This window comes from Pyxicephalus adspersus, chromosome 3 (assembly GCF_032062135.1).
Source record: "Pyxicephalus adspersus chromosome 3, UCB_Pads_2.0, whole genome shotgun sequence".
Classification (NCBI taxonomy): domain Eukaryota; kingdom Metazoa; phylum Chordata; class Amphibia; order Anura; family Pyxicephalidae; genus Pyxicephalus; species Pyxicephalus adspersus.
Window position 1 is genome coordinate 113,831,638 of NC_092860.1, and position 27,769 is coordinate 113,859,406.

A 27,769-nucleotide genomic window follows, 5' to 3' on the forward strand; every position below is an offset into this window, starting at 1 on the left:
TATTCATATTATCTACTAGAACCCTTGTTCGGACATATTTCTGTAAGTTACAGGTCTACAATTTAAAAAAAAAAATTTCATGAAAAACAGTGGATCACTTTTGGTACAGAAATCTAGACCTCAGTGTAACGCTCAGGTGGTTAAAAAGATTCCCTAAAACATTCTCATAAACATTGTTGCCAGAATTTTATTCCAATTGGTTCAAAGTCTTTTAGGTCAGACTGAGGCAAATGTTGGCATTTGTGCTTTCAAATCTGAATCAGAAAATTAAACTCCTTTGAATGTACACAGCAGCCAGCTGCTCATGGGGTATATTGCTGGGATTACAGCACCAAATTTTTATTGGTTCCCAAACTTGTAACTAGTGTCAAAGTCAGGGTTGTAGGTGAATTGTCAACGAAAACTGTTAGCAGTGTTTTCATTGGCTGATTGCTGAACAAATAGTAATTTTTAACCTTTTATTCTTAATTCAACAACAAACAAAAACCCTTAACAGATGTAGCTTTTTATTGATTCCAAGTAATACAAAAACATTATTCATCACTCCATCCCAACAATATAGATAGTGGGGGAGAGTACCAAACTGGAACAGTTGCTTTCAAGACCTTTGTTAATATACAGATTTTTATTACATTGTCATACACGTCATGTTTTATTTTTCCTTATCTCTCAATGCATTTTGCTCTAAGCTTCAAAAGAAAGAGGGATAATGATTTATGAATAAATATGATACATGAATATACAATCACTGCACATTTATCCATACAAAAAATTTAATCACAGGCCTGGAAAGTAAAAAGCAGCTTACCTTAAGAATAAGTACAGGAGATGCACCACAGGTTACTCGGGACACCAGAGGGGACAAATAAGCAGCAGAGGATCCTAAAATGAAGAATTACTCGTAAATATGAATCCATCAAGGGAATGAAAGAAATGCATATACATCTTTTTACCAAAAGGTTTATATAGCAAAAATTAGCCTTTGATAAATGTGCATATTATCATTTCAAAGAATGTATTTGTTCATTTCAGATCCATATTCAGTATGTTCATATCCATTACCCGTCCCACATGAAGAGGACTGTAAGACACATATAAATACCTATAGTGTATTTTGATCAAATCTCACAAGAAAAATATCTAGTGAAGAAGACCATGAAATGATTATATATTGAATACTAACCTCTCCATGCGGATGAATTTGTTTTTACTGCTAAAGAGAATATCGGAAAAGGGACCCTTGGCTATTTGTGCCCCTTTCTAAGAACACGTCCTGCTCATCCATTGGGTGCATAAATAGCCAAAGGTCCCTTTTTTTAGGTGAATATTCAAATCTGTCTGTACATGCCTTGAATGTTTCCTAGCTGGGTAATAAATAGATAATAAGTCTTTAGGTAAAACATTATGGGTGTGTATGCTCCTTGTAACTGAAACATCATATATATCATTATGTGGTGTGTGCCACCATAGCATAGAAAGTAGAAGGGAAACATTAATTACAATGTAACTGTACTAAATGGGATTTTTTTTGGCAAGTGTGCTGTACAAAGGGACAGAAAAGCAATCATGCTTTCGGAGTAGCTAGTTAAGGTTTAACACACAGGGATGATTTCACTGCATCTTTTATCTCCTCTGTCCGCTATTCAACTGTCTGAGGAAATAAGGATTAATGATGTGTAGTTGCATACACACAGGACACCTCCTGCCCATTTCACATCACTGCTTCTAAGAGAAGGTCATTACACAAAGTTATGGATTCCTTTACAAGACATACAATGTTCCATTATTGAACAATTACATTTGACATTATAATATTGCATTTTACACTTTCCATGCTTTCCACAGTATTGCATACTAATTGAAGGACAGATCCACTCAACAGTTTTCAGTCAAGGTTGCTGAAATAAGAATCTTTAACTATACCTGCTTTTCTGCTTTTGGAAAGCAGTAGATGTTTATATTGGAGTTGTGTTGACTGTCCTGCAACAGAAACCGGGTTCTATCTGTGAGAATAATAGGTAAGTCCTGGTCTGTAACTGTTGGAGTGCCAGCCATGCTCTTGTATAAACCATCTGTGACTTTGTTCACACTTTATATACTTGTGGCTCACTTAGATCACTATTGCTGGAAACAATCTAATCCAGTGATTGGGGAATAAACATGCACTGTACATACAACACTGTTCAGTTCTTTGAAGAGAGGAGGGGGGAGCACGCAAGCAGCACCTCTCTGTGTTCTCCTCTATAGGAGTGAACAGCGGTTGTTGTTGATCGGTCATTTTTTAATTCACCATGATGGATTGATGAACGATGTCAGGGAAATGTTGTATACACACCAGATTTAAAATACAATTTTATTGTATTTGTTTAATTTAATTGTGTAGAATCCTTGATTATAAGCATTTCTGGGCAGGGTCCTCTCCTCTTCCTGTGTCACTGTATCTGTCTGTCATTTGCAACCCTTATTTAATGTACAGCGCTGTGTAATATGTTGACGCTATATAAATCCTTTTTAATAATATTAATTCAGTTGATATTAGTGGGCATACTTAGCTTACATTGTAATTGCAGCGCTTTATTGTCCTTTATTGTAATTGCAGTGCAAGCTAAGTTTATAAAGGAGGCACTGTCCATTTTGTCTGTACAAGTGTATAACAAAGGTAAGGCCTGTTTAAACATATCAGTTACTGCTCCACAACACAGGCCATCAATTTTAGGGGGACCTTGAAATGTGGCACCTATAGGCACATGTCTTATGGACAAATTGGCCTTGCATGTGATACTGGCAGATAGTTTTTAGACCATGCCTCCAGGTATAGCTGCTATGCACATGTACTCCTATTATTTTCTTGTAAGTGGCAAATGCAGCCTGCCTTTGCTCACCCCCTTCTGATAAAAGTCTATAGTAATCCTGTTCGTCTGTTGAATTTTAATTCCATTGAAATACAGAACTATTTAGCTCTGGCCCCTCATGGCGTTTCACCACTGATCTAGGACGTTGCCTCCCCAAACTGATCTTAGACCTTTCCATATGCTTCCCTGATTATTAAACTTTTAACAAAATTGAAAAAATGAACATCTCGATAGTACAACAATCGGGAGCTGACAATGACATTAGCAATACAGTTGTTAACATTTGATGCTATAGTTTTGTGTGTTTGGTAATATGTTAGGGTTTATACATAATGTTGTACATAATTGTATTGTTTAAGTCAAAATATATATAAGGAAATGTTGCCTTGGGGGTTTATTCATTTCTGTTTTTCAGCTGTAGTCATCTTAAGTCAGTGAGACACTCTGACAGCATTGCTTGGCCTGAGCTGTGAGCACAATAAGCAGCGCTGATGTATAATTATAGTCTGAAGATGTGCTGATAGCGGGGTTCTGAACTTCTATTCCAACCACATTCATCAGCATGTTGGATGATTTACTCAGTTCTTATCTACAGTTTATTTGTTAGACTATTATAGGTGTATATTGCTAGTTATGTTTTATACTACTGAGATTTGCACACATTACACTGGAATACTCCAATAATTATACCATCTGTATTAAAATTGACCAATTCTGACGTTTCCTAAGTCATATGGCTGCTATGAATATACATATCATATCGTATTGTATAATATCATAGTATAATTTACATCTATACAATAATTTCTGCCTGTATGGATACTCCCATTTATTTGTCCAATTTTATATGTATTTACATATCAGAAAACAATCCGGGGGCTGCAATTCTAAGTCTTGTCTATTAGTCTGTTAGAATTTTATCCAGTTTGGCCTTATATACTTCCCAAAGATATCAACATTTGGTAGTCTTTTTATTAAGCAATGAATCTGATATTTTAAAAGAGTAATAATTGAAAGCCCCTGTTGCATCATTATTTTGTATTATCATAATTGTAAGAGAATAATGCTTTTGATGATAGTATCTCGTTAATAAAACCTTTTATCTATATTTTTCTACACATTTACATTCTACCCATGCTGTCCTGCCGATGTAGCTCTGACTGGGTTTAGGACCAGCTATAAATCTTCCAGGGGTGCTTGATTAGTTGCACCAAACCTCAGCAAGCGTTGTTATACTTTGTCCAAACCCCTGTCAATACGGCTGAACAACTTGGTCTGCATATAAATGTGGAGAAAGAATAATCAAAGGTGTTTGAAATAATATATAATAATAATCAAGCAAACCTGCAATGGATTTCTTCAAAGTCATTTGCTAGCAAATGTTTTGAATTCTGGACCAGAACCATTCCAGGTTTGCTGGATTACCTAGCTTCACTGTTGAAAGTGTATTCTCCAACCTTGGAGAGCTTTAATAAACCAGGCCCAATGTTTCTCAACCAGAGTTCCTCCAGAGGTTGCTGGGGGTTCCTTAAGCAATGAGCAGTTTGTGACTTTCGAGCCAGTTTAAGTCCCACAAATAATCTTTTTGGCTATCTGTAACGTTGACATTCTTCCCAATGGCCAGCAAGTTGGGTTCATAAATAGTTCGACAGAGACCGCTTTTTTTTAATTTTGTTTCTGTAGATTACCACAATTATTTTTAAATGAAACAACTCCAATACAGTTGAACTGCAGACTTTCAGCCCTAATTCAGTGGGTTGAACAAAAAGGTTGCATAAAAATGTGAGGAACTAAAGCCTTTTTTTTAACACAATCACTTAATCTCAGGGGCTCAAAAGTAATTGGACAAATTAAAAAGCTGAAAATAAAATGTTAATTTCTAATACTTGGTGTCTAACACTAGTATCCCAGTGCCACTGGCAGCCATGCATGCATCACACTGCCTCCGCCATGTTTGACAGATGATGTGGTATGCTTTGGATCATGAGCTGTTCCTCGCCTTCTCCATACTTTCTTCTTGCCATCATTCTAGTAAAGGTTGATCTTGGTTTCATCTGTCCAAAGATTGTTTTTCCAGAACTGTGCTGGCTTTTTTAGATGTTTTTGAGCAAAGTCCAATCTAGCCTTTCTATTCTTGAGACTTATGAGTGGCTTGCACCTTGCAGTGCACCCTCTGTATTACTTTCATGCAGTCTTCTCTTTATGGTAGACTTGGATATCGATATGCCTACCTCCTGGAGAGTGTTGATCACTTGGTTAGATGTTGTGAAGGGGTTTCTCCATGGAAATGATTCTGCGATCATCCACCACTGTTGTCTTTTGTGGAGGTCCAGGTCTTTTGGCCTTGCTGAGTTCACCAGTGTTTTGTTTCTTTCTCGTGATGTACCAAACTGTGGACTTTGCCACTCCTAATATTGTAGCAATTTCTCGGATGGGTTTTTTCTGTTTTTGCAGCTCGGACGGCTTTTTTCACCTGCATGGAGAGCTCCTTTGACCGCATGTTGTCTGTTCACAGCAAAATCTTCCACATACAGGAATCCCCCCTCAAATCAACTTCAGGCTTTGTATCTGCTTAATTGATAATGACATAATGAAGGAATTGCCCACACCAGCCAATTAAAAAGCCTTTGAGTCAATTGTCCAATTACTTTTGAGCCCCTGAAATGAAGTGATTGTGTAAAAAAAGGCTTTAGTTCCTCACATTTTTATGGAATCTTTTTGTTTAACCCACTGAATTAAAGCTGAAAGTCTGCAGTTCAACTGCATCTGAATTGTTTCATTTAAAATTAATTGTGGTAATGTACAGAACCAAAATTAGAAAAAAGTTGTCTCTGTCCAAATATTTATGGACCTAATTGTACTTCCTACTAATATTATACTGTGAGCTATAGTAATTATAGAGTATGAATGCTTTAGTAAGTAAAATATGTGTGTGTTTTTCTGTTTGCCTGCAGTCCAGTAATAAGAAAATGTAAAAATGGAGATTGATCCTGTCCTAGGTAACTAGTTGTTTAACATTGGTTATGTTTATTCATCTTTCATGTTCTGAAGAAAAGTGCATGTGCAGAAACTACTAATAGAATATCATGAAGATTGACAATCCGCCATTTAACCTCCTTTGCCCTTCATCCAGCCATACATTGCAGGATCTCAGCGAGATTTATGGCTGTGCTTCTGCTATTATAAGCTGCTTTCGTCTCACACTGGACTCTTACTAATCTATTAATCACATGTATTTGAGGCTCCATTATGTGGACAGACTGGCATAAAAGCAAACCTATGTTTTTTAATGTGACAACATTTTTACAAAGGACTTTGGCAGTGTAAAATGGCCATTTACAGCAAATTATCCTCTTGTAGACAATAGGTTTGGGAACATAGGATATTTGTCATCAGAATATGTTCTGTGACCTCTCTTCTTTCCGCAGTCTTCCAATAATGATACTGGTTTGTTTTTGCTATAGCTGTCCCCTGCGTGTACAAATCTGTCTTCATTTTAATGTGTGCTGCAGCTGTGCCGACAGCTACATGAGTGATACGGTCATTCTCATTTCACTTTAAGCAATCAAAGCTGGCTGCCCCTTCTAGGGTCACCCAAATTGATTGCAGCTGAGACACGATCAGTGATTTGAATGGGTTTGAAAACGGCACATCTTTTATGTACAGCATGTGGCATAAGTTGTTATTACTTGAATCTGAATGAATGATATTCTGGTTTCTGGAACCCAGCAAGCCCATGTTGTTTGTATAATAGCAAAGTAATGTTTATTAAATGATTTGTGTGTTAAAACTGAATCTCAACTAACTAATGACAATACCAAACTTCACTTAGAAGCAGGACTTCTCAGTTTTGGTTTCTTGCTCCTCTCACTTGTGGTGTATGCCTTTTCTTTTTTGCGAACGCACCTTTCTTCCTCATTCCTTGCTTAGATGAGGATGACATAGCTGCCATCGCTTGCAGCCTCCAGGGATATCCACATCAGGCATCTCAGGAGGCTTCAGGACTGTCCACATCAATCCAGGGATGGTATGCATGCTCAGCAGGGTGTCATCATGTGGTCAGCTGGTTAGAAAGTGACATCCAGCTACTGAAACCAGTATAGCGATGCAGGATGGTGCATAGGGTATCAGCAGTTTAAATGGCAAAGCAGGATTCAATTGATATTAACTATGGACAGATCAGAACACAAGGTGGGGGCATTTATAGATTTTTTGTCAAGGGAAATAGAAGTTGCTTATCTCCAGGCAAAACTTCAAAATCTGATAGCTGGCAACATGTTTTTCAAGGTGCAAGCTGTCATCTAATTAGTGTGTTCGTAAAGCCTCATATAGACTACCTATGAAAATCTGAAGATTGGTGGTGGAAATCTTTTGCAATTGTTTCCAGTAACAGATGAATGAACACACATCTGTTCGGTAGCGGAAAGGGGGGGGGGGACAAACGAGCCACACCAAATTGTGCTATCCTCATACCTGATCAGTCATTCATCAATCTGCTGTGGCAGATTATTGAACAACCTCGGGACATTGCTGTGCATATTTCCAATTTTTGCCTGACATGACTGGTCCTCTTGGGTAATTTCTGATGTGAGTAAGAAGCTTTACTTATAATAACCATGCAGCCAGTGACTTATCAGGAGAGTTGATATGCACATGCATGTTATTGTGTCATCCCCAGGGCTCGCATCTGTAAAAAAAGTTATGCGTTACTGTATAAATAATTTGAAGTAGTGTTCAACCCAATGACTCTAACTTTATGACCTAAAAGTTACAATGTTTTTTTTATCATCCAATCATCCTGGTGACATTATCTTACCAAGGAAAAGCCATTTGATTGCAGTTTAAATAAAAAGGCAGAACATTTTTGTTACTGTATATTGTGAAGGTTTAAGAATCTGGAGAACTACAGTTCACTAAAGGCTGGTGGTCATTTTTGACATGAATCATAGCCAAATATGACCATGATAAATGTTTAGCTAAATGTAAAAATGGAAGGATGGCAACTGTGTGAAGTCAGAAAGGACCATTTGTGGCCTAATAAAGGCTTAAAGTAACAAAACGCAGATTTGGTTTATGATAAAGTAACTTATCATGGGAAAAATATTGTAGCCCTAAACTGCTTCCTATATTTCTAAGCCAAGTATTAGTTGGAAAAAAAAATCCCAAATTTGCCTTTTCTTTCTACAATGAAAATTTTTTGCAACTTGCAAATGTGCCCCAATAAGAAACAGATTCAAATTTGTTCTATTCATGTTTTAGAAAAACAAAAATGCAGCCATCACATTGAAACCACCCTGTTGAGAAATATGTTGTAGCAGTAAAGGATTTTTGAAGATTTTCAGTCCTCTCTGTAGATATTGAGATAGACAATCGCTGTAGCTTTAGGGTTAGTGGTGAGATCTGCTTGCTAAAATCACTTTATGCATTCTGGCGTCCCTGTAGATATAAGATTTGTATACCAGAACACATGAAAGGCTCACTTCAGTAAATCTAAGGAAAGCTGGGGATTTTTGCAGTTTTTCTCAGAGCTCAGTGTAGTTCCCCTGAAAAGCAGTAAGCCTATCACATGTGCCAGAGTTTGGATTTCTGTTTGTGTTCTGTACACAAATATTGTACAGAACAACCCAGAAGTCTGCTGCCATGTCAGGCTGAATATCAAAATGAATTTTTTTGATATTCTATATTTATATAGTGTATATAACTGTATTTATATGGCGTCTACATTAAAAAAGGGTTGCAAATGACAAACAGATAACAATTACGCAGGAGGAGAAGAGGACCCAGCCATGAAAAGCTTACAGAATCCCGGGTGGCTCTGGGCGTTTTTCCTCCTGGGGTAAAGAGATGCTGATCCCACATATACGCATTGAGATCGCCTCTCTTTTTTGTCCCTATCATAACTGGTACATCACCCGATCTCACAACTGTGCAGTGCAAGAAGAAGGCGGTTGTGAAGATTGAAGATAGCCGCGTCCGGCGCTACCTAGGCACCAGAAAGAAGAGCAATTCCAGGACAACGCGGGACCAGATCGTTGGAAGGACCAGCGCCATCGAGGGACCTGCCAGATTCAAGTTAAGTGTAATTTTTTTTTTTTGTTTGTTTTTAGTTTACATCTGCTTTAAGAATTAATTTCTTTGTTCTACATGAGCTTCTGTCTGAGTGTTGTGTTAGAACCACCCTGCTTCTCTGTTCCCTTCAGCATATAGACTCTGTTAACTAAATGCAATGGTAATGCCTTCCTTATTAATATGAAAGGAATTAAAGCTGCATAAGCACTAGGTACATTTTAGATGAAAAGTCTACTTTAAGCTGTTGCTCAAACTTTTATTGGAAGTAAATGTAAGACGGACTGCAGTGGCTTAATGTATAAGATGTTTAGCATAATCATGGCTGAGTAAGTGTATTTTTATTTTAGTACTTTCCCTGATTCCATGGAGCGTATTTGGCAATGAATCAAGATGTTAGAAAATGCGGAATGATGAGGCTGTTGAAAAAGTTATATTGCAGCTTGTCATCAAGCCGTTCTTTTTCCAGTCAAAGTTAATTTTAATACACCTCTTGATTTCTCTCGGATTAGATGGGCACAAATGGAGATCTATACGTATGTGTATAGGTAAAGAGCTCTGCTTCTTGGATGAGCCTGAGTTATTTCCAAAAAGAATTTATTTCTAAATAAACTTTAGTGTCTTTTTTCCTTACTGATATTCTAGGCATGAGCTGCAATGAGGGGTATGACAAGTAATGTGCTGTTTATTAGCAGAACAGTCAGTCAAGCAGCAGGAAGAGAATAAATCCCTTTTTTGTAGGTATGTTATGTTGGAGGCTGCTTATTGCGCTGGCTCAGCATGTTGTGCTCATAGAAAAGGTTTTCCTGCCCACATGTGTCACCCATTTTCAAAGTGATACATAATAAAATGATGATAAATACCTAATTCTTGAAGGAAAACAAACATTATCTTGTAAATCTAGAAGGCACAGTTTAACAATGACTGGTGTGTGATTATGGGCAGTCTATATGAAAACATCAATTCTGTGGTTTAAGGATCCCTAGGTCTGGTATATACTGGAGGATCTGCTGTCAATTTTTACATTCAACTGATTAATTCTTTAATTGATAATCTATCCCAAAACCAATCACAAGTGTAAAATATTCTGCCCCCTCCCTGATCTTTTGGAATATTTATTGGATTACTTAATTTTTCATACACACAATTTGCTTTGTGTATTTTGTGCACATCTGATGGAAGGCCCAGAGATCAGTTTCCTATTATCTGATTTACCTTCAGAATAACTACAGATTGTTTTATCAGATTGGAATTGAAAATTGTCCTGTGTGTACTAGGCTTTATAGCATAAAATATCACAATATGGTATAATTATTATTAATATTATTATGATTATTATTGATAAACAGGGTTTATATAGCGCCAACATATTACGCAGCGTTGTGCATCAAATAGGGGTTTCAAATGACAGACAGATACAGACAGTGACACAGGAGGAGAGGACCCTGCTCTAAAGAGCTTGCAATCTAGCAGTATTATACCAAAGGAGGGATTTTTGCACAATCATTGAGTACAATTATTGGATAGAAGAGAGTAAAGCTGCGTACACACTTGCAATTTTTGTCATTGGAAAGGATCTTTCACGATCCTTTCCAACGACAAGGGAGTGCACGATGCATGAACGGTGCTGTACATACAGCACCGTTCATGCTCTATGGAGAGGGGAGGGGGAGAGCGATGGAGCGGCACCCTGCTGCGCGCTCTCCCCTTCCCTTTCATTAGGATCGGCTGTCGTCCATCGTCCGTGGATCCGGCAGGTCGGTCGTCCGGACGATGGACGACACCGACTGTACACACGGCAGATTTTCGCCCGATAATTGGCCGATGCCGATTATCAGGCGATAAAAATCTGACGTGTGTACGTAGCTTAAGAATCAGTGGTGATGGCCTTGCTTTAAACCATAACAAGTAATAGGAGTTCAGTTTAATGTCACTTGTTAACAGCAGATGATCACATGCATTTTTATGAATGTAGGCTCCAGGAATGCATTGTGTTGACGTGTTGAAGGCTATCTAAACATGTCAGATGATTATCACCTTATCGTGTTTGTCTTGGTTAAAAATCTGAGATGTGTACAGTGTGGCCTGAGCTATTCAATTGTAATGGAAAAGAAAAAAGCTGACTGACTATATAAGCTATATAAACGTAAAAACTGTCTACAAAACATTTTTGTTTCCTGTTAGGAATCGCAGCTTCAGCCTTAGTTGTACCATTGGGCGTACATGAGTGTTTGTTTTCCTCCATCACTTTGCTCCCTAGACACAACATATGTTGTACCAAATGTAAACATGTTCATGTAATTTCAGCATAGTGATTCCGGCTTACTCCATGTGGTAAAACTAAAGCACAAATACTGCTCACGCATGTTAGCCCCAAGATCGTAGAAATATATTCTTCTAAAGCTTTCAAAACTTGAAGAGCAAGCATTCCTTATATACACAACAAGGCATCATTTACCCCTTTTAGCTGGGTGCACCACCCGGCACTTTTCAGTAACCATCTGGCTGTTTTAGGGTGATTACTGATGAGTTGGGTCACAATACAGGGGCTGCCACCCGCCTACGTTTTCTTCCTACCCAGCTTAAAAAGCTTTAGGCTGAACACTGGTTTTGAATTTACAAACTTGATTCCTTATTGATAATATTATTTACATTTAGTAAATTTTTGCAAAATAAGGTTAGAAAATTTTTTTTTTTTTTTTTTTTTTAGTTTTTTTTTTACGTAGAAGATTGAAATATAGTTGAAAATATTGTTAGGCTTTATATTTGATAATGAGAATATTTTGTCTCTCAGATGATTCCATTTACCAGAACCTTGACTTTTTTATTCCTTGCGGTTGTTTTTCTTTTCTATAACATTTTTCTGATATCAAGAAGCTAACCGTGTGTGTGACTGTAGATCCAGAACAATAAGTGTCCTTACTGGTGATTTTCTGCTTTATGCTGACATATACTATGTCTCTGAAATCTGTGTGGTGATGTTTGTAATGGGGGCAGACTTTCCGCAGCTGCTACATGAAGACGCTCGCTGCTCTGACATCCTTTACTCCTGCTAAGCTCAGTGCTTTACAGATTTGATCTTAGTATTGACCTGTTTGATTTATTTTTGTGACATAAGCCCAGTCAAAGAAAAATTGTTAAAATTTCTTTGACTGTTGCAAAGTAAAGTAGTTTATTTTTGAGCTTTGGTGTAAAAGTATAGATAGGTTTGTTCTACCAGTGACAGAAAAAATATAACATGTAATTATGTTTAAATCATTATTATATTATGTAATATTCTTTGTGTAAAATAACATCTGTTGTCAAGTAAATCTGACACAAACCGCTAATAATAAAGAGACAAAAAATATAGGCAGCTTGTAGAAAGTTTTTTTTTTTGTCAATATCTAACTTTGCGCCAAGGGTTTACTTTAAAAGAAAACCCTTGCCTCTCTGACAATCAAGCATACACAGAGTAAACCTAGGTAATAAGCTAATAAGGTAATAATTGGTAATAAGGTAATAATTGTTGTTAGAAAATGAACGACTAATGACAGATGTACCATTATTTCAGATATAATCCACCAATAATGTACACACACTAGATACAATTGTTTGAACGATGCAGGAAGTGACCTGTACGGGAGAAGTGTACCGGAGAACAATCCACGATCACTACGCGACCGTACACACAGTAGACAGTGAACAATTGTCGTCCAAACGGATCTGCCAGAACGGTTGTTCATTTCCAGCGACATTCCTTGTTCATCGGCTTTGTTGGCCTGTCTTTATGCACTTTTTTTGTTAACGATTATTGAACAATCGGTCGTTAATCGTTCATTTCCAGCAACAATTTTTGCACGTTTGTATGTAGCTTAAGGACCAACTTTGGACTCTTACCCCACCAACCAGGTAAAATTTGGTCATATGATCAGTGGGGTACCCTTCCTCTTTCTTTGTGCAGCAAGGAGTGCTTGGTGATGACATTACTGCTCTCTGCGTTATCACACTGTGAGGACAGAAAGTTTGGGGACCTGGCAAACCTGAAAGACTATAAAGACATGTAGTAGCAGAATTGACTCAAAACCACCTAATATTGTATAGGTCCTTCTTGAGCTTTGACCCCATGAGTCATGGCTTCCACAAAACCTCCAAAGTTGTCCTGTGATGTCTGGCACTAAGAGATTGACAAGTAGATTCGTTATCTTTTACATTGCCCAATCATCCATTATTATTATTATTATACAGTATTTATATAGCGCCATCATATTACGCAGCGCTGTACAGAGTCCATAGTTGTGTCACTAACTGTCCCTCAAAGGAGCTCACAATCTAATGTCCCTACTATAGTGATACATGTGATCTATAAGAAAATAACAGTTATCAGGCCACCTTCCATCGCTTTATAGTTCAGTTTAGTAGTGCCGCTGGTTCACTTCTTGTCTTCCGTGCACTCATTCTTGTAGTTGCTAACTATTACATACCTCACAAAACCTTCAAATTAATAGAAAATCCCCCAGCCATCTAGCCATACAACTCGGACCGTGCCAACGTCTCTACCATCCATATGCTTTCCCTGCTTCCAACACATTATCTGATGTGATTGTTCTCTACCCTCCTAACTTATCCCACTTCTTTCCAGGTGCCATTCTCATTTGGAGACTCATGATCTCATTATTTATTAGCCTACATCAATAACACTGTGTTTTGCTTGTGGTCTATTTGCTGAGTGATACATTTTACATGCACTGCTCCTTATTTCTATAGAAGGTGCATTTTGCTGGAGGGTGCGGATGTAGCCTGTTAAAAGGTAAAAATATAGCTGTCTATGTTTTGGGCAGGGGTAGCCTACTAACTTTAATCCTAAAGTCACCAAAGAGGCAATCACCATTGGGACAGCCCAAAATCACAAAATATGCTCCAAATATGAGAAAAGAGCATTGTTACATTTCATTACCCACCATGTGATTTTACAATGTCAGATCAATCAATTTATATATCGGACAGTATATTGTAGCTTTTTGTTTCCTTTGCTCAAAGCTTTAACCCACATTAGCCTATAGTTTACGTGATCTAAGTGCATCTTCTGGTATTCCAGGCCTTACCTGTTCTATCTGCTTTAGATGAGCATAAAAATCTCTGTTGAATGACCTTCCAGAGCCATGATCTGGAAACCTCTATATAAATAAAGCTTGCCTGTTCATTTTAGTAAAATTTTATACCAGATGTTGATCAATAATGCGGCATTCTGTAATACTGTTACATGAATTCTGATAAACTGACAACTGAGCATACAATAAGGTCATTCTTTTGGAATTCAATGCGAACATCCTTATTTTTTTGGGTGCATTTGGTTTGATTTTAAACTATGCAGGCAACATCAATAGCCCAGAATAAAGCCATGTGCAAATGCAATAATAAAATCCAAATTTAATTAATTATAACACATCTGATAAACACAATGCTTTACAAAGTAATTTGTGTTACCACTGCGTCCTGTTCTTGAAATATTTATCATTTCAGAAATTTTACTATTTGCTTTAATTCCCCTTAAGTTTAATTAAGACGTTCTTCCTTGCAGTGTGCAGATCCTAGATAGCATCATGTTCTGAATCTTTAGGCCCTCCTCCTGCTCGCTGCAGTTGGTCTTGATTATTGTCTGCAATAAAATGTTTTCAGTTAAACCTATAAATAGAACAGTGCAGGTGGAAAAAATATGTATGGAAGCCTTTTGTGCACATTGTAGCTCATAAAATTGTCCCGGGCAGCCTTCTTAAAGCTTAAACTGCAAAGTGGTTTGCATTTGAAAGCTCTGACCGATTATTTTGATGTTCTCCAACCTCATTCTGTACTTCGCACTCTCTGTTGTTCTTCCAAACCTTTTAAAAGTCATTTACTTTCTAGTGTTTCAAGATGAAAATACATAAACATTTTCTACAGTTTTAGGCTATTTTGGTTTTTTTTTTTTGTTTTTTTTTTTAGAACTCAGATTTATTTAGGCTTGAATGCCCCTCTTTTTAGTTCTGTGGATCATATATATATATATATATATATATATATATATATGAACAACATATAAAAATATGTGTAAAAATGCAAATGACTAGATGCTTAAAATGTAAAACCATTCACTGAAATCTTGTTACAATGTTGTTATGATTTCTGATGATTAGCTATATATTTATATTTTCAGCTTTTCAGGCACTTATTTTAAAGACAGAAAATGCCTCATCCTCATCTCCCAATTAGGACTACAATTAACAATTAACACAATTAACACAATTAACACACATTATTCTGGAATGGTCTGCTGTTGTCACCATCAGAAATGATGTAGAACAGTTGCATGATCACAGAATATATCAACGGTGCTGAAATAAAAGAAAGGGTGATAGCACAACAGTGTTTATGATGCACAATGATTTTATCAAATTAAGGTTTATTTTAAGTACTTTAGGCAGTTGTGTCATCCAAAGCTTTGTAAATTATGCTTCAGATTCTGGTAAACGCTGATTTATAAGCAGAAAATGCTGTTTAATGCAATGAAAGCCTAACTATTACATGTATTGTAACATAAAAGCACCAGAGAAAGGTTGCATGCCGAGTGATCAGTCACAGGTTATAATCTAATTGGAAGTTGCCATTGCTGCACTGCCAGCAGTTTCCTATAGATCTGCTACATATGCAGGAGTTAGTGAACTGTGTGCAATTTCTAGCATAGATAAGGTTTGCTGTTTTTTTTCTGAATATGTGTTTGTGTCAAATGCAAGCAATCTCCTGCAAATCAATATTTAGACTGAGAAAGTGAGAATCAGTGGACTCAACCTCTATTGTATTGGACAGTGCTGGCCATCTATCAAAGGTAATATGCTAACAGAAAAGGGGGAGGACAGAGATGACTCTTATCAATGTGTCAATGAGCAGGCTTAGGCAGAGAGAAGATGACACTCTATTCTGCAACACATAAAGAGGTATATTTGTGAATCACCAAGGTAGTCGAACAGTAACATTTGTCATTTAAGCACTTTTAGTGATCTGCATGTCTAATCCCAGCAACAACCAATTTGTATATTTTAGTATAGCATACCTTAAATTTGATGGCTGCATCATTGTAAGCCTGATGATCTCGCCAGTAACACCCTTTTTGTAATAGTGCTCCTCCATTCCACCCATTGAACTGTAATTGTCAACAGTTTAAGTGATATTTTCTTTTTTCTTTGCTATGGGTTTCAAATGGTAATTGCCCATGTTAGAAGCAAATTCCTGGCCAATTTAGTTTGTAGAGCTTTCTGTTTCAGTGGTCAAGTTTTTATCAGGTAACACAGATTCATTATTCAGGGTTATTATTATTATTTTTTATGTTTAGTTTATTATTTTTGCAAATGAAAGATACAGACAGTGACGCAGGAGAAGGATAGAACCATGCCCCAAAGAGCTTACAGTTGGGGGGAGAAACTCACAATAGTGTGTGTGTGTGGGGGGGGGGGGGTTCAGATTTAGAAAGTATGTTTTTCTATTTCTTTTGCCGTCCTGTTATGATCACTGGCTGGAGAAAAGCCACAAAGACAACACCCCAATGTCCATAATCCCAAAGTCATCTTTGTAAAAATCCCCGCACTGTGGAGCATCATTTGTTTGGAGTTTAGGATACTAACATAATAATCAAGGCTGTTAGGATGTGTTTTTATAAGCATATTTCTAGTATTCGGTAAGCAAAGAGTACTCATCAGAGACCTGCTACTATCTAGTTCAACTCCTCCTTAGGGTGCTCAGATCAATTGTTTTGTGCCTAACTACACTCCACTTGTTCAAACATTTCCACAAGACTGCACAGTCGGGTGTGTTTAAATGAATACTGAAGAGCTTAGTATCAAAATTTCACATGGAGACCTGTCAATCAAACACTCTGTGCAGGGGTCAGTGTGTGAGCCATTAACTATTCCATGATTATACAATTCCCCCCAGGCCTAGTTCATGGGTGTTAATAAACCATTGCTACAAAGGTGCCTGTATGATGCTTAACCTAAGGATATTGATCTTCACTTTTTTTTATTCTTTTCTACTATATTCAAAGTGAATATATCTATGCAAAATATAATGTTTCATTTCAAAGTGGTTGTGCTGTTTTGTTTTGTTCATTTTAAAATAAAGCAAGAAATCCTTTTTAATTTTTCCTATGTTAATAAAGCCATGTTTACGTAATATATCGATATTCCTAAAGTCTTGTAATTCAGACAGTGACAATACAATACATAAAAATGACCTATACCTTGTGTGAAAAAGTAGGTTAAACTTCATGGTAACACTGAGAGACATTCAGATGTTGACACATGCATGATGACTAAAGCCGCATACACACGTGCAGTTCTTGTCGTTGGAAAGGATCTTTCACGATCCTTTCCAATGATAAGAACCGCAAGATGCATGAACGAGCTCTGTACATACAGCACCGTTCTGCTCTATGGAGAGGGGAGGGGGAGAGTGACGGAGCGGCACCCTCCTGCGCGCTCTCCCCCTTCCCTTGCATTAGGATCGTTCATCGTGAACGACCAATGAACGACCTGGGCTGTACACACGCCAGATTCTCGCCCGATATCTGGCCGATGCCGATTATCGGGCGAGAAAAATTTGACCTATGATTGCTTTCATTGTGTATCATTAATGTGGATGTTTACACTTGTAGTCTCAGCTCTCTACAGTACAATGGGGAATCATACGAAGGAAAACTACCTAAACAAAGCTCGAGTTGTAGCCACAGACATTAAAGATATGTAGATCTGAGCAGAGATAAAGCAAATTTATGGGGAATTTGTGGGAGGAAGAAGCAATGTATCTATAACAAATATGTTTTTTTTGGTTTGTTTTTAGTGACTCCTAAAGCAGAACTATAGCAAATAGTTCTCTCAATAGCACCAGACCATTCCTCGATCTGGTCCCACGCCAGGCGCCCTGTAAAATTTCCATGCATTGCTTTAATGATGCACAGCCTTTAATATAACAACACAAGTTCTATGTCTGGATCTCCTGAGGCTTTTACCAAAGCTATGTAGCTCCTGAGTTTTGGTGACATTGTCAACCTAAGGTCCATCTAGATGGACATCACTGGCATTTCATTCGGCACATTTCTTATCATTTAGAATGCTTCCTTTTAAAATCTCATGCATTACAGCTCATTTTCTGTGCAATATACACGACCTTTCTGCATTATCTAATGTAAATGTACTGTGAATGCCATCTGCTGCTTGATGCTAAACTTAGAACACAATATTACAGTCACACTCCCACACTTTGTCTAGAAACTATTTAAGGTTTTGTTTTTCTAGTTTCTCAGACACACCAGCACACGATTCATGATTTCTACTACCAGCCTGTAACTGATCACTGGTTTCAAAACAAATATTCATGTAACTTGCTATACAGTTAAGACCCATAATAGATGTGAATACTTGTGTGCTGGTAACAGTTGTTGTATGTTCACGTGAGCTTTGTAGTTGGTACAATAGCATTCATTTGTTAGTAGGAGCAACTGCTAATTTCTGAGCAATTAACAACATTTCATTGTAGATGTTCCATTTGCTGATATCTCAAATTTAAAATCACTAGCATTGAAAGAAAATATGAGAGGGTACAGCTCCGATTTATCAAGCTACAAAGGCAATTAAATTGTGCTAGAGGTGATTGGCCATTTTAAAACTTCTTCTTGAGTACCAAAAGGAACCATGACAAATAAAGCCACTATGTTTCCATGTTTGGTACATTTTGTTTGCTTTCTTTCTAACGTGTAATTTTAATCTTTTTCAGGTGAACTAGTTAAATTTTTATGTTAGTCTGTCTTCACAATTTACAAAATACATATTTCCAAAAAAAAAGCAATCTACCTCTCGACAATTATTGCACGTATGTACTCTGCCTTGTTGTATAATTTATTTACTCAATTTTCTAAAAAAATAATAATTATTTACTCATTTACAGGAAGAAAACGCCAACCTTCCTCAGCCCGGTAAAATCGAAAAAAATATAGACTCCAAACATGACTTCCAGCCTGTGGTACCGTGGCCTCGTGTCGAGGGTGTGGAGGTAGACCTTGATTCTATCAGAAGGAAGAATAAGGTTCAGAATGAACATAACCACATGGAAGGAAAGCCGAACAACCAGCAGAATGTGCCACAACGACAGTTTGTCACTTTCAAACCACAGAAGCATGTGTATCCTGAACCCATTCTTCGTCCTGGTATCCTGGGGAATTTTGAACCCAAAGAACCAGAACCCCAGGGTGTGGTTAGTGGTCCCGGAGAAGGAGGAAAGCCATTCATACTTGGCAATGAATACAAGGATTCCGTTCAAGCCAGCATTAAAGAATTCGGATTTAACATGGTTGCAAGTGACATGATCTCACTAGACAGGACAGTCAACGATTTGAGACATGATGAGTAAGTAAACAGCTTTTCGTACTACAGTATCGGTAAGATTGTAAAATATAATGCCTAAGTCTTTTATATTGTGTGAAGTTTTCTTAGCTTAGTGAGTTGTTTTTTTTCCATGTTGGCAGCCTTAGAGGATAGATGAACTCCAAAAAGATGCCATGTCCCCATAGTCCTTGGTTCTAGATGCAAACCCTTACTTTTCTTTTTTCACCTAGGCCCATTAGCCTAGACAACTCTGCATGGGTATGGGGTAAATGTATTTGCTTAGCCATCAGTTTCTTCCAGGATTGGGGTCTGTGGCTGTTCTCCTAAAGATGCAAGTTCCTGCATTTAGGCTATGTACACACGTCATATGATTCCCATCTGATAATCACCTCAGGTCTGACGGGAATATGGCGTGTGTACAGCGCTCATCATCAGGACCACTGTCTTGTCGGATCCATGGACGATGAACAAAATGAGAGTGAAGGGAAGAGAGCGCAGTGGAGTGCCGCTTCGTTGCTCTCCCCTCTTCATATAGCAGAACAGCGCTTGTTTATGCATCATGCAGTCTTTTGTTGTCGGAAAGGATTGTGAAAGATTCTTTCCAACAACAATTATTGCATGTGTGTATGTAGCCTTAAGTGTTAAAAAGTTAACACTTTGTCAGTCTATACACTCTATCCTATCTGAGGGGCTTTTCCAAACAAAAAAAGTGCATAAACCTTTTCTCAAGCAGCCAATGTCCTTCTTTCTGAATAGTAAACTGTGATCCTAATGAAACTATTACAAGGTGATCATCAAAAGGCCATGTTTACTAGAACATACTCATATTTAGGAGCACCTTCTTAGTTATGGTTAAACATGGAATCTAATAATAGGTGTTTGTGGAACTACAGCAAAGGGCTTCATAATTTATTCCCTATTTTTAGTTATCTCATAACAATTTCTTTGTGTTATAAGTATTCAGTATACACTAGCTGCAAAAGAACTACAGGTGAATATAATCAGATCAATGGCAGTGTAATATATTGAAAGTTGTCACAAATCCTTGTTGTGAATATTCACCATCAATGCTGGTGGATCCGTGATTATCAAGATAATTTCTTGAGAGGGAAAGCTCATTGTCTGCATTGGATCTTCCCAACGGTGTCTTTTGTTCCTCCAAGACTGAGCAGATGTTGTTTATGCATTTATCGTTTAGGGGTAAGATTGTTGGCAGCTCTGCAAGCATGATGTGGATTCTTGCAGACGGAGTTTTAAAGTGAACCAGTCACAATTGGGTTTATTCAAGAAACATTTCAGGTTAAATCATTAAATTTCGACAGACATGCCTGTAAAAGATTTATACTCGCCTCCTATTTAGCTTTTACTGATCCCATTTTATCTACCAATAACTTAAAATTCTGTTTACGTAGGCAATGAATGACTGGTTGTTGCCTTCATGTATTAAAAAAACTTTTTACATACTCCACTTATGCAGCTAATAAGGGGTAAATTTAGGGCTATGTATTGAGTGATATCTGGTGATACCAAGAAAACTGACACAGTATAAATAATTGTTCAGTGATCTAGTCTGCTTCCTTTTCTGACAGCCCCTTGCTACCCCTTGCCACCATTTAAATCCAGATTGGTATGTATTGCACCACTTGAAAAACAATGGCTTTTCCCAGCCCTGTGATATTACTACTGCCCTCCACCAATATAAATATATAATATAATATAAATAATACTGGGTTTGCCAAGTATAAGAATTAATACAATATCATTACATTGTTAATATTGTGTATTATTATCTTCTTATATTTCTAGAAGAATTACACAACAGACCAGTTGCATTCAAGCTGCCTTTTTTGTTTTTGCAAGCTTTGGAACAAAATTAGAATCTGACTTTTTGAATGACACCTAAATGTATTTTCAGAATACCCCTAAGTATATTGTGCTTTGAATATTTCCTTACAATACATGTAGAGTAGTAAACTTTTGTCTATATCATTTAGTAAGCACTGTTGTAATTCACTCATGTTTTAAAGGTTACAAATCAAAGCCATTGCTTTGCTCAAGTAGATTGTTTCATGAATAAGAACTTCCCCCATTATACATTACAACTCAGAAGTTTCCTATTCTCTAAGAATAACGTGCTGTGTGTTTGTCATGGCAGCACTTTTGCCCTGAGCACCCTCCTCCTCACCTTCACTTAACACTGTACTTTCAGAGATGTTACAGAAAGGATTTATTTGTTTGTCGTGTTCTCCTGCTAAAGTCGCTTCAAAAAGACACGTTCAAAGAGAACAGAAGTGACTTAATAAGCTAGGAAGCATGCAGAGAACTGCTACTAGAAAAAATAGCTGCAGCCAGGGTGAAGTAAATTTCCCGCTAGTCGTCCAGAAATGAATGCATAATGCTATAAAGAAAGCAAGCAGAAAAGACGCAGTATGGGAGATTTCATGCCATAAACATGATGTTTTAGACATTGTGCATTAGGCATTGAGATTTCTCTTCTGGCTAGGTAGTGAAGCTGAGCACTTAGCCTCCTTCTCTCTTATGATTATACCTTGTAGATGGTACTGGCAGGCCATTGTGTTTGCCAATTTTACAAAAAACTAAGGTAAGACTACTCCCTCTTATTTAGAAGCTGTACAAAACGCTCCACAGACCTTGGACATTCAAAGTAAAAAAAAAAAAAAAAAAAAAAAAAAAGGGGGGGGGGGGGCTTTGCAAGTGAATTATTTACACGAAGACGTTCAGACCATCCACACCGCTGTGCTGGTTCTTAATGAACCGGTGTTTGAACATTTTACAGCAGCCGATACTGAACTGTTCACTGCCACCCCAATTCCTGTTACATGTAGAGTCTCACACGTGGAAGCAGTTCACAGGTGTGAGAAAGTGGAAACCACATCGCAACCTCGCCACCAATCACCAAACATAGCTTTAATGATTTCAGCAAACTTTGTTTCAGAGTCTTACCTTTTTCTCAAATGAAAATGTAATGTTTGCCCAACGAGTCATTTCTCAAACTGACTGGGGGAGCTACAGGATCTCCCTTCATTATCACCACCTAAGCAATCTCAGGCTGCATACACGCGTCAGTCTTTTGTCGTTGAAAAGGATCTTTCATGATCGTTTCCAACGACGAAAGACTGAAGGATGCATGAACAAGCGCTGTACATACAGCACCATTCTGCTCTATGGAGAGGCAGGAAAAAGAGCAAGAGGCACCCCACTGCGATCTCTCCCCTTTACTTGTATTGCAGTTGTTCGTTGTTCATGGATCCGCCAGGAGAGATCTATGAATGATGTTAGATGAGCAATGTACATACGACAAATTATCGGCAGATAGCAGCCCTGAAACGATAATCGGAGGCGAATCACCTGACGTGTACATAGCCTTAGTGCCATTTCAGACTTGCAGTTGACCGCAGCGTTCTACTGCAGGACCATCCATCCTGAATGGAAGTAGTTAGGAAATTTTGTGCACATGTTTGGATGCAACTGCAGTTGTGGTAGATGGTAAAGTTCCACAATAACATCATGATGTGATATACCAGCAACATCCCTTGACCATCATTTAAAACTTGCACTGGTCACAAGTGGAATAAAATGTGAAATGTGGGACAAAATTATGTAGTGACAAACACACCAATATGACTACATCACCTTGTCTGTAAAATACAATAAAATGAAATGATTTCAGGAAGGCCTTGCTACACAATAACATCTGTCATTCATTATGCTTTATCTCACTGTAAGGCCATCTGAAACTAAACACAAACATGTAATACATTGCAGCCCATAAGTCCTTAGATAAAGAGCTTCATAAAGCTACGTACACACTTCCAATTATTATTGTTGGAAAACGAACGACGAACGATCCTGCACGATATCTACGAACGATCGTATAGCACCGATCCTGCACATAGAGATAACGACACGATCGTTCGCAGATATTGTACACACAATAGATACGATCGTTTGAGCGATAGAGGAACTATGTGCACGACAGGAAAGTGAACGAACGTTCGTTCATCACGCATGCTCAGCCCATGGACGATCAACGAACGACCGTACACACGAACGATGTTCAACGATCGTCGTCCAATCCGATCCGCCGGTCCGGTCGTTCGTTTCCAACGACTTTCCTCGTTCGTCGGCGTCGTTGGTTACTTTTTTACGAACGATTTTTTGCCCAATCGATCGTTCGTTTTGAACGATAAAAATTGGAAGTGTGTACGCACCTTTAGTTTCAGGTTTTTTTCTCTTTCACTTGGTAATTCAATGGACAATACATACTATTGTGTACATTATTGTCACACAGGCTGGGTTTGTTTGTCCTTGTTCAATCCTCATTATATGGTATATCAGTGGGACTAGTAGTTTAAACAAGATAAACCAGTATGTTTATGATTTATCATATCACAGAAAGTGACATGGGCAGGTCAGGCAACTGTGGCAGGATCAACAGGTGTTTTCGTTCTTCCTAAAACATATTCTAAGTCTGCAGAATAAAAGCTAATGTAGCCACTTCATCTAATGATTTGCAAGCTGGTATTTATGAAAATTTGTCCGGGTTGGGTTTAGATATACTTTTTTAATGTTGGTTATGTATCTTTAGGTGCCAATCTCTGTGCAGGAAAAGATTTTTGAAAGTTTTGGTTTGTTAAAGTGGCGATCAGGCAGATCCTTATTGCAGAATGGGACAAGCAATGTCCCTCCTGCAATAACTGTTCTTACCTGCCCGACCACCTAATTATTTATTGTCAGGGAAACCCAGCAATCTAGGATTTGCTTGTGTGTGCAAGAATTCATTCAACTCCCTTGTGCCTGCGTTGGAATTACGTTATCCCGGCCTGGCCAATCAAGATGACCGAATGGAATGGGATAAGGTGAGTATCATTGTATTTGCTTTCACTTGAGAACACTTACATGAATATTAAGTGCTATAGGAGGGGAAGTTGTGAGCGCACAATGACCACAGTGGCTTGTATATGTGGCTCTCAAATGATTGCTTTTGCTGACCCCAGAAAAACATGAAAAGCCAGCACCTACTGCTTGTTCACTGGGAGTTTCAGTATTTCAATTTGCAGTTTGCACTCAGATCTTTATCACGCTAGGCTAGGACTTTCATAGTGTATGCATAGCTTTTAGACTTATCTTCCATTGTTTTATTCATGAGGAGATGAATTCCTGCTGTGATTATTGGGGAGAATTTCTAGAACATAGTAGAAAGCAGAAAGGACAGTTGTGACAAATGAATGGCACTGGACATTTTAGTGTGCATACAGATACAGTGCTCCTCCTGTGAGAACAGCATTTAATACTTGTTCTGACTCCATCACAGTTACATTGTTTCTGGTAGCTGATTCTGTCCTCCTGGGGGATAGATGGGAATGCTGCTTGTCTGGTTTTATCTTCAAAGCATCTGGTTTTGCCTTTGGATGTAATTGTATGCTGTGAGGTCATTCTGCTATGTAAAGTGATGGTGTGTGCTTGATTTGCACAACAAAGCCACACTCCCGCTTTTTATGTTTTTCTCCTTGATTTTTTAACAGCTCAACCTTGTGTAAGTGGTGCAGCTAACATTTCAATTTCAACACCTCCATCAATATTGGGGGACAATGAGGATATTTATGGTGAGGGGAATAAAGAGAGGTAATTTTGTGTCACTGTAAGAAAGAGCAGAAAGACATTATTATTATTAAAGTTTATTTATGAAGCGTAACATATTACACAGCGCTGTACATTAAATAGGGGTTGCAAATCCTGGACCAGATCCATTTCAGGTGTGCTGGATCACACAGCTCCACTGATGTATCTTCCCCAAGCTTAGAGAGATTTAATAAATCAGGGCCAATGGCTCAGGAGTAAGAGAAGACCCTGCCCAAAAGAGCTTACGGACTAAGAATTGGGAAGTGTAGTACACATTGGGCCTGATTTATTTAAGCTCTCCATGACTGGAGAAGATAGACTATAGTGGCTGAACCTGGATAGGATTTCCTAAAATCATTTGCCAGATCCATTATAGTCTATCTTCTCCAGTCCTAGAGAGCTTTTTTAAATCAGGCCTATATATTGCTTTGTGTGTCCATCTGACCACTCATTACATTGTAGTAAAAACTGGATGAAAAACAAGTGAGTTCCATGTAACAGCAACCCTTATTGAAAGATTGAAGAAGAAAAAACATATCAGACAATATTGTACTTGGGGATAGTATAAATAGCTTTATAGGAACATATTTAAAAAGAAATGCTTTACAGAGACTCTGCTCAACAACTTCCAGAAACAGAAATAATATTGTCCGTAACTGCAAATTGTCAATAGGAACCCGATAATGAAGGGAAGATCCAACAATAAAACAGGCAATGCCATTCCTTGCTATTAATACAGAGAAATGTATTTTAGTAGTGTAAGTTTTATTTTACATACACACAGCAGAAAGTTGGATACCTTAGCCAAGGGGTAGTAGCTGTTTCATTTCTGTTGATTTTTGTTCTGTTATATTCGTTTATGTATGAGTAATACACGATTTTACTGCTTTAAGCAGGGCCGAGTGTTTGCTGAATTCCTGATACACGATGATGATTAGCCAGTAGGGAAAAATAAACAAAATTTATCAAGCTAGAAAAATGGTAAAGAATACAGTTACATTACAATGGTATCAAGGTATTAAGTAGCCTGTTTATCGGTTTCCAAAGATAAACACCGATAACAACCTAAGAATTCCTGAAAGCAACAGAAACCTCTCTCGGGAGGTGATGGAATTTACCAGGGCTGACATTGCCAAATTCATTCTAGCACAGAGCCAGCAATATTTAAAGGCCCTTATTGTTAATGCGTAGATGAAAACCAGAACAAAAGCAGACCGGGAACATGCAGTTGTTATTTTTATTACCACTTTGATTAATGTGCTCTTATGACACCTATTATAATTCAGTATTTTCTTTATGTTATAGTTGGACAATTTGTCATGTCCATTTTGAAAGGAAAGGGTCACTCATATTTAATGGTGTTTATTTTCACTGGATGTTCTTACATATTTTCAGGAAAACATATGGTTGTAACTCATTCTGCTAAGACAATTTGCATATTTGCTTTTATTAGCAAAAGTGGGATGTCTTCCAGCTTCCCCTGCCAGGATAATTTACATCCCAGCAGCAGACAATTAATGCCCACAATTGTTCTGGAAAAAAACTAAGTAAGAAAAGTAAGTGCCTCATTATTTTCCTTCTATTGCCTGTGTCACACAAGTGCATGTTATAACAGGTGGGAGATTATTTTCTGAAATAATGCCTTGTGTGACATCATGATATAATGAAAAGATACAATGTGTGACATCATGATATAATGAAATGATGCCTTGTGTGACATCATGATGTAATGAAATGATGCCTTCTGTGACATCATGTTATAATGAAATGATGCCTTGTGTGACATCATGATATAATGAAATGACGCCTTGTGTGACATCATGATATAATGAAATGACTCCTTGTGTGACATCATGATATAATGAAATGACTCCTTGTGTGACATCATGATATAATGAAATGATGCCTTGTGTGACATCATGATATAATGAAATGATGCCTTGTGTGACATCATGATATAATGAAATTATGCCTTGTGTGAATCATTTTGTGATCTGATTACAGCTCTTCCCTGATTCTGATAGTGAAATATTGGACCCCATATGCTTAAGAAGAGGATCTTGTTTGACCATTGAGGGCCCACTGACATTGCCTTTGTAATGCACCCTCCACCACCACACACACACACGCCACACCGGTAATACTCACCCCAACAGAACTCTTTCTCATATTGGAATATTGAGGGTGCTTAGGCCTAATAGCAAACTGCTAGGCTTGAGAAATTAGTTAATTTTAAACAGAGCATAAAGTATGAAAGAAGGGGAGATTTAATATGGGTCATATAAAATAAAAACAAAAAAATGGGGAATTTAACGCCATTGAAGACAATTAGGAGACAATCATCCCAAAACACTGGACAACATAGATACCATGCAGCTAGGTCCAAAAAGAAGAGTGGTTGTCAGGAGGCACTAGAAAAACACAGAAGAGACCAGTGCAAACACTATGGGGTGTGGTATAGTAAAGACACGTAGTTATAAGAGGGTAATGACGCACAAAAGACAATGCTTGGAAGACCATAGGAGAAAACCCATGGTGGCCATGGAGTGCAAGGTGATCACGTCTGCCTCCCTGAGCAATCAGCATGGACCTCTGACACCAGCGAGTCCATATTAAAAGTTTAACCCCTCTAAACATGTCAGCAGGTCAGAGAAACGCCTTATTTTCTATTAACATATCCAATATACTACACCAGAAAGTCTTTGTGTTTCGGACCATGACAAAATCTGGTACCTTGATTATAGGAGCTGCAAGGAAGTGCTGGCAGAATACATATAACTGGGTGTACAGCTTTCTTTAAAGTGTATATTAAAAGTCAAA

The 27,769-nt window shown here is 37.8% G+C and overlaps 1 protein-coding gene across 2 annotated transcripts in view; it reads left to right on the top strand.

Annotated features, from left to right (window-relative positions):
* The window catches only part of GALNT7 (polypeptide N-acetylgalactosaminyltransferase 7), a 96,575-nt gene that overhangs the window by 15,489 nt on the left and 53,317 nt on the right, over positions 1-27,769 (top strand). For both annotated transcript variants that reach the window (XM_072406054.1, XM_072406053.1), the window contains exon 2: positions 18,870-19,327. In XM_072406054.1, coding sequence (XP_072262155.1) covers positions 18,870-19,327 — 458 coding nt within the window. The remainder of the gene's footprint in view (positions 1-18,869; positions 19,328-27,769) is intronic.